General features: G+C 50.8%; 2 protein-coding genes across 3 annotated transcripts; one reads left to right on the forward strand and one right to left on the reverse strand.

Annotated features, from left to right (window-relative positions):
* The first annotated feature begins 515 nt into the window (after nt 1–515).
* LOC101783574 (oleosin 16 kDa) lies at nt 516–1264 on the forward strand. The gene has a single exon (XM_004956350.2). It carries the CDS (start codon nt 676–678, stop codon nt 1138–1140), a length of 465 nt encoding a protein of 154 aa, XP_004956407.1. The 5' UTR covers nt 516–675; the 3' UTR covers nt 1141–1264.
* Nucleotides 1265–2167: 903 nt separating this feature from the next.
* LOC101783969 (ubiquitin carboxyl-terminal hydrolase 3) lies at nt 2168–5331 on the reverse strand. Of its 2 annotated transcripts, none has more exons than XM_022823964.1 (9): nt 5171–5331; nt 4953–5072; nt 4809–4859; nt 4014–4122; nt 3538–3596; nt 3370–3444; nt 2838–2886; nt 2665–2741; nt 2168–2471 (listed from the first exon to the last, which is right to left on the reverse strand). In XM_022823964.1, exons 1-9 carry the CDS (start codon nt 5219–5221, stop codon nt 2388–2390), a joined length of 675 nt encoding a protein of 224 aa, XP_022679699.1. In that variant the 5' UTR covers nt 5222–5331; the 3' UTR covers nt 2168–2387. The 2 variants fall into 2 exon arrangements, with proteins under 2 accessions (XP_022679699.1, XP_004956408.1); XM_004956351.3 differs by having other exon boundaries at nt 2170–2471; nt 4014–4119.
* Between the last annotated feature and the right edge of the window lie 1699 nt (nt 5332–7030).

Below are 7030 nucleotides of genomic sequence, written 5' to 3' on the forward strand. Positions count from 1 at the left end.
GTGTTCCGATGCTCAGACATACTTGGACATGTTGCAATCTAGCCATGAATGTCTTCATGCGTTCAAGGCTCCGCAAAAACCAGTGTTTCTCCTGACTTTCCACGCCAGCGTCGGAATCAGGCAATCGGCCCATGCCAAACACTTCAATTGTTGGAGGAAATGGGAATGGATTTTGTACAGCTTTTTTGGGTGTGATGAGGTCTGAGGTGAATGGGCCGACGGGCACACAAATCGTTGGAATGGAACTGTCGGCCTGCCACGTCACTCGACATAATCCCCACCCATACAGAGCACAGAGGAAGGCGAGAAGGCTCAAATTACTACGGCCCGCACAGCGCGGCCCACGCCAGATTCGGCCTCCACCGCTGCCACCGGCGTCGAGCGGCCGATCCAACAACAACGGCGTCGGTCGTCCACACAAACCTCGTACGTATCGCCTCAGGGAAATGGCATAAGACGGCGAGTGCCGCGACACCACCCCAGGTGTCGCGCGGCGCCCGACACGAGCCCCGCATGCGTCCCACGCGGCCGCGCGAGCTCGCGCCTCCGCGCATCCCCACGCGCGCCCCTCCCGCTATAAACACCGCACTCTCCCTCTTCCTCGTCCACCTCACTCGTAGTCCTAGCGGCTGTAGCGCTCTTGGGCAGCGTGGGCACGCGGTAGATTATCTTATCATGGCCGACCAGCACCGGGGCGCGATGGGAGGAGGAGGCGGGGGCTACGGCGACCTCCACCGGGGCGGCGAGCGCGGCGAGACGCAGCAGAGGCAGAGCGCCATGATGACGGCCCTGAAGGCGGCGACTGCCGCGACCGCCGGCGGGTCTATGCTGGTGCTGTCGGGGCTGATCCTGGCCGGCACCGTGATTGCGCTCACCGTGGCGACGCCCGTGTTGGTGATCTTCAGCCCGGTGCTGGTGCCGGCGGCCATCACGCTGGCTCTCATGGCGGCCGGGTTCGTCACATCCGGCGGCCTCGGCGTGGCCGCGCTCTCCGTGTTCTCGTGGATGTACAAGTACCTGACGGGCAAGCACCCGCCGGGCGCCGACCAGCTGGACCACGCCAAGGCGCGGCTCGCGTCCAAGGCCCGCGACATCAAGGATGCGGCGCAGCACCGCATCGACCAGGCGCAGGGGTCTTGAGGAAGGAGCATATACGCGAGCGGTGGATCGCGCGCGTCCTGCGTACGTGGACGGCAGCGCGGGACGGCGGCGGCGCGCGACCACCGCCGGCGCGGCATGGCTGCCTACGGTCGCTGCCGTAGCGTCTCGGGTCGCCGTAGCTAGTCGTTATGATATGTTGTGCTTTGTACGTGCATGTGTCCGGGGGCCTGCTGTGTAGTAAGAAGTGCGTTTCTTCTTGGTCGGAGTGGCGGATCGGATGTACTGCACGGTGGATGTCTAGTTTGGATGTCATGTTTATAATGAGGAATAAAACGCAGTGTTCAGGATCTGCTAAGAGTCAAAACTGTCGCTGCTATCTGTATTTGGAGATAATCTGTGCACCGTTGCCGTAGGTCATGGTACCAATTACCACCGGACGGTGCGAGCGAGTATGAAAAGCACGAGAACACGAAGGGTGATGGGTCTCAGCTGACAAGTGTTATCTTGTGGCAACAAGGCCACGCACTCGATTAATGTCATGAGAGCGTTTGCTTATGTATCTTTTCCCCAACAGAAACGACAAAAGCGTGTAGAGATTAGTTATCTTTACGACGGGAAAGGAGACGACTTATCTTGGCCGGAAGGCGACGAGGTTGAGTGACAAGTCCCAGACGAGCGGCGGATATGGGCGGTGAGCGGCGAACCAGACAACCAGCAGTACAGGCTTTCGCAGAGTTCAGACGACCAGCCTGATTGGAAATTTGGATGAATGTGTCTCGAGCCCAGTCATTCAACACGTATACTACTCGATGCCAAAGACGAACAACCTGGCGACTCTGAGGCCACCGCAGCTGGGATCCTGAAAAACTCACGAATCCGTCCGTAATGTGCTGGCGTGCTATGATTTTGAACCTTGCTCACTACTGGAGTCCGCCCGCCAGGCTACAGCGGAACGGCATCGTCGGCATGTCTCAACAGGCACGGAGGTGGGAGGATGGACGCAGCCATCACCGCCGCGCAACTTCCGTTAGTAGTATCTAGCATATCATCATGCATTTCTTCAGAAAGTTCGCAAATAAAATGCCGTTCTCTAAATCTGAATCTTCTATGTACAGGCGCAAAGTGTGGGTACCAACTAGCTCAACTTTGCGGTCGCCATCTTATTTCGTTTTCCCATGTTCGAAATGTTGAAACAAAGGCAAGAGAACAATACTAACTACGATGAACTCAAGTGAGGTTGCAGCAAACGGGAACCTCTAGGGCTGATCTCTGGAGCTATGTAATCACTACTTGACTGAAAGAGCCATGACATTGAAGTTGTTTGACTCAGAATACAGTGCAACTCTCGCTTTTATAACCTTTGCAGCATCCTGCATACAAAGATGTCCAAAACCATAAGCACCATCCACATGTCTTAATGAAAATAAAGAGCCATCGACAGAAAATCTCATGTCTAATGTATAAATTTTGCAGCCATCAAGTCTTCCCATGTAATAAGCTAAGAACATCAAATTGAATGCAGAATGGTTGATGAAAAGAAATAACATGAGTGGATCAATTTACCTGCAACAAGGTATCAGGGGACGAAGGGCCATGAGGTATTGGCCCCGAGGTACCTCCATCAAGCTCATAAAGTTCTCCTGGATAAAAAAAAGGTAGGGTTAGCAGATTAATGGTTGGGAATTTGCTAAAAATTCCAACTATGGTGTCTTAGTAGGCGTTTGTATGTTACATACCATCGACACAAGAGAAACAAACATAATGTTCAATTACTCCATCCTTGGCCTGCAATGTAAAATAAGATCTGTCAGATGACAACCAAAGATGCAACAAGCTCAAGGCCATCTTCCACCAAAGTTTCCATTAATTGTGATTATCAGTTCTTCAATAACAATCCTTTTTACTCAGAATACTGTGCATAAATGAAAAATGCTCAATTCTCACTCAATGACATATTATCATCAAAACTCGCCACAGAATGCACATATTTAGAATGACAAATGCAATCACATGATGGCAAGGAAAACATGGCATATGGGCCAATGGTCAGAAAATCGGGCTGCAAACCTGCAGCTCTGGCTGGTAACCGAACTGTTTTTTTAGACGAGCAAAATGGTTTTAGCAGTTAGTTCCCAGATGATCACTGATAACTGGAAATCACACTTTTATTTTAATAAGCACTGGCAAGTGGCAACAGAAAGTAACAGCATGTGTAAAACCCATACATCTCGTGCAAATATTAATGTACTAGGCACATGCTGTAATAACCTCTGTGTCACCGGCAGAAACAGCAACAGAATGAGCATCTTCCATTTCTTGGTCCTCCTCAAGAAATGCAGCACGCTGAAATTATGAAGTACCCAATATGTTAGTTCAACATAGGAAGCAATCCCTCTTCATGGAAGCATTTGAAATTGTAACATATGAACCACTCACCTGGACTGGATCCATGTCAGCAGTTCGTTTATAAAATCTTTTAAAATATGACCCCTCGCCTGTAAATGAAGTGCTGATCAGATCTCACCACAAGTGAAAGATAGCTACAGTAAAAGGATTGCTGTTGAAGGATTGTATGCTCTTAACCCTTAAGGATCATGCATAATTGCAAATTACTGTTTGTTTTTTTAGAGCATTGCAAAGTACTGTTGCACGTTGGTGACCAAATGGACTGCAATACTAACCGAAGAAATTGAGCTGGACATTGCTATGTCTTTTTGCAGCTAGACTGATAATTTTGCACGATTAAACCAAGTATGTGGGATTACTTAGGGCGATTATTTTTCACTTTTCATGTACATTTGGAGTTTCATCAAATAACCTCCCATATTATATGATTATTCTAAGACAACCAAACACGTAGATGCAAAGTTAAATAAGAGCTCAAAATTCGTGAAAGAGGAAAAGAAAAATACCTAGCTTGATTCTGGAACCAGCATTCCCCAGTGCATGAATAATACCTACTGTTCCACAGGCGTTTCCAATGGTCTGTCTTGTGAAATATACTTTCTTGTTGGGCTCCTGCTTCAGTTTTTTGAGCCTTTTAGGATTAATGAGGGAAAAAAAAAGCATAACTATACTCTTGACAGCTAACAAAGTTCAGTAATAACCCAGCAGTCAAGTTTGTTAAGTTTCACCTGCATGATTCGACGCCATACAAACTAAACCAGCTTTATCTCACGCATGGATTCACTTATTTGATGAAACTGAAACCTTTGATCTATGTGCTAAGAATGCATCATTACTGAGCTGATTTGACTACCTATTGATACTTCTAACTATAACAACCTCAAATCTATTAAAACATTTAGCCACTGATGTGTATTAACCACCCCAGAAAGATAAAACTAGGAGACTTTTATTACAAGAAAGAAGAAATATCAACAAACCTGAATGAACATGCTTAGATTTTAATAATAGTACCATTCATAAATAAGTTTGATAAGTAATGTAAAGTATACGCCAACAGTATGTACAGAACTGCAGACACTAAAAATTCATTCTGATTGATGTTCACCTACAATCACACAAGAAAAATCAACATACAAGTTTGAAATATCATTTTGCCACTTTCCCTGCATCTACAGTGAGAAGCAGTCAAGCAACTCTAATTCCACCGAATAAACTGCTTTGTATCAATAAAGGCGTTGGGCATCTTCGATAGAAACCAACTATCTGAACAACCATACATTCATACAATTCAGACTCACCTTGGTTTCCACCGGTGAGGTAATCGAAGCCTGGGATTCCTTGATCCGGTCCTGCCCATCAAAACATCAAAGTAATAAGGTCCTCCGCGCAAGCGATTCAAGCAACCTCAGCAAGCGCAGGTCCAACTAGGAATAGGGGATCACCTGGGGATAGAGCAAGATGACGGCGAGCACGGGCTGGGGCACCATGGCGAGAATCTCGTCGTCGAGGCCGTACACGTCGCAGAACCCCACGTCCTCAGGGACCCCCAGTCCCCACATGAACTGCACCGATCGTGTAGGGTCAGGGCCCCCGCCGTGAAGACCGAGAGGCGGAGGCGCAAGCGGAACCAAGGCACCAAGCAGGAGGAGAGGTGGAGTACCTGATTCATGACGTCCGGGTTGGCCTCGAGGGGGAGCCACCTCTTCCCCATGGCAGCAGGCGCGCCGGAGGAAGGGAAGGCAGCGGTGGAGGAAGCTTTGTTCAGGCTGCGTACTCGTGTTCTCTGTTTCTGCTGTGCGGCGAATCGGCGTTTTTGTTGGGGAGTTTTCCCCGCTTTCACCGCTGCGGTTGTCATTTTCACCCAATTTGCGATTTAGTCCCCCAGATTTGCAAAAAAAAATTGACTGCTCTAAACTTCGGTTACCCAAGTTCGTAGCATGCCAAACTGAGCTTATAACTCTGTAAACCAATATGCCATCTGAACTTTTTTTTTTTTGCTAAACACCTGAACTGTATTTTTCATCGATCTGGGATGCATACAGCACGTGCTGACATGAGTCTCCTTTCCTTTTGAAAGGATCGGTCTCCAGTCTCGACTCGACACAAGTAATTTGGGTCCAAAGCCAAACAAGAGGGAACAAATTTGGGAGACCCATCGACACATACTCCAGTGAGACGTTTTCTCGAAAAAACACATGCTCCAGTGGGAAATCTAACATTTCTAGTTCAAACGTGGAGGTCTCTACGCTACGAAGATGTAGAACGGAAAAGACTGAAGTGTGAAATATTTGACAAAGTACGTGCTATCTGAACAAACATGCACCCTCAATAGCCTTGTCATGCGAACACATCGGTCCGAGTTAGGCCACCGCGGCACCGCGCGTCAAAAACCCTCCGTCCCTCCGGCGCAAAGCAGTGCACGCGGAGCCAAGGCGAGCCAGCAGCCAGCAGCCAGCCGCCAGCCGCCAGCCGCCAGCCAGCGGCCGCTCGGCAAACCAGATCGAAGGCGAAGACGACACTGAACTTACGACGTTCTGCGTGATCCGTGTTCCCGGGCGTCGGGCGTGGCGGCATTGTCTGCACCTGGCCGACGGCATCGGTGGAAGATCGCCCGCTCGCCCGCTCACTCTCACTCAGGCCACGCAGCGCTTCACTGAACGGCCTGTCCAGACGGCGGCGTCCAGTCGTCGTCGCCGTGCACCACGAACGCACACGGTGCACGGGCGACGCCGGAGCAAGTGTATCCCGGCGGATTTCACAAACGGCAGACCAACGAACACCGGGGATGCTCACTGCAACATCCATGTCAAGCCGTCCTAGCCGTATCCGACAGCACCACCATCGCCGTCGGCGAGCCTTCCTTTGACAAGAGTCATCGTTTCCGTTCGCGCCGTGCGCCTTCTATCTCTGCAGCTCATCCCGTCCTCACCATTCTTGCACCTGTCTTCTCGACAGATAAAGGTACATACGAGGCCCTCGATCGACGTGCGCGCGCGATAGGGCAGCGATGGGACGGTCGGACGGCGGTGGCGCTCCGGCGATGCGCGACATGAAGCGGCGGCGGCGTTTCCTGGGGTGGTCGTTGTTTCAGGTACCGACCGGGGGTGGACGCAATCTAACACCCCAACTCCACCATTTTTTGGAGCAGCCTAGCCCCAGTTCATTTTGGTGGAGCACCTCTTTTGCAACTCCAACTCCCTCAAATATGAACCTACTCGTGGAGTTCGGGGGTAATTACCTGCCACTGCCACCGGTTACACATGTACCGCTTCCTTCTATTTTTTTCCTCCCATCCGACGCTCTCTCATCTCCCCCTCCCGAACGGGCTGAACCACTCAGCCCCGCTTCTTTCTTCTCCCGTCACGCTTGGGACAAGGGCGCCACCGCCACTTGACTTCACCGCCCGGCCTCCCAGTCGCCCTCTGCCGGACCGAACCCCTAATTGCCGCATCCCGTCACGTGCCGCCGCAGGCCTGGGTGACGCAGCTCCGTCTCGCGCGCGCGTCCCGGTCCGCGCGGG

This window comes from Setaria italica, chromosome II, assembly GCF_000263155.2.
Source record: "Setaria italica strain Yugu1 chromosome II, Setaria_italica_v2.0, whole genome shotgun sequence".
Lineage (NCBI taxonomy): Eukaryota > Viridiplantae > Streptophyta > Magnoliopsida > Poales > Poaceae > Setaria > Setaria italica.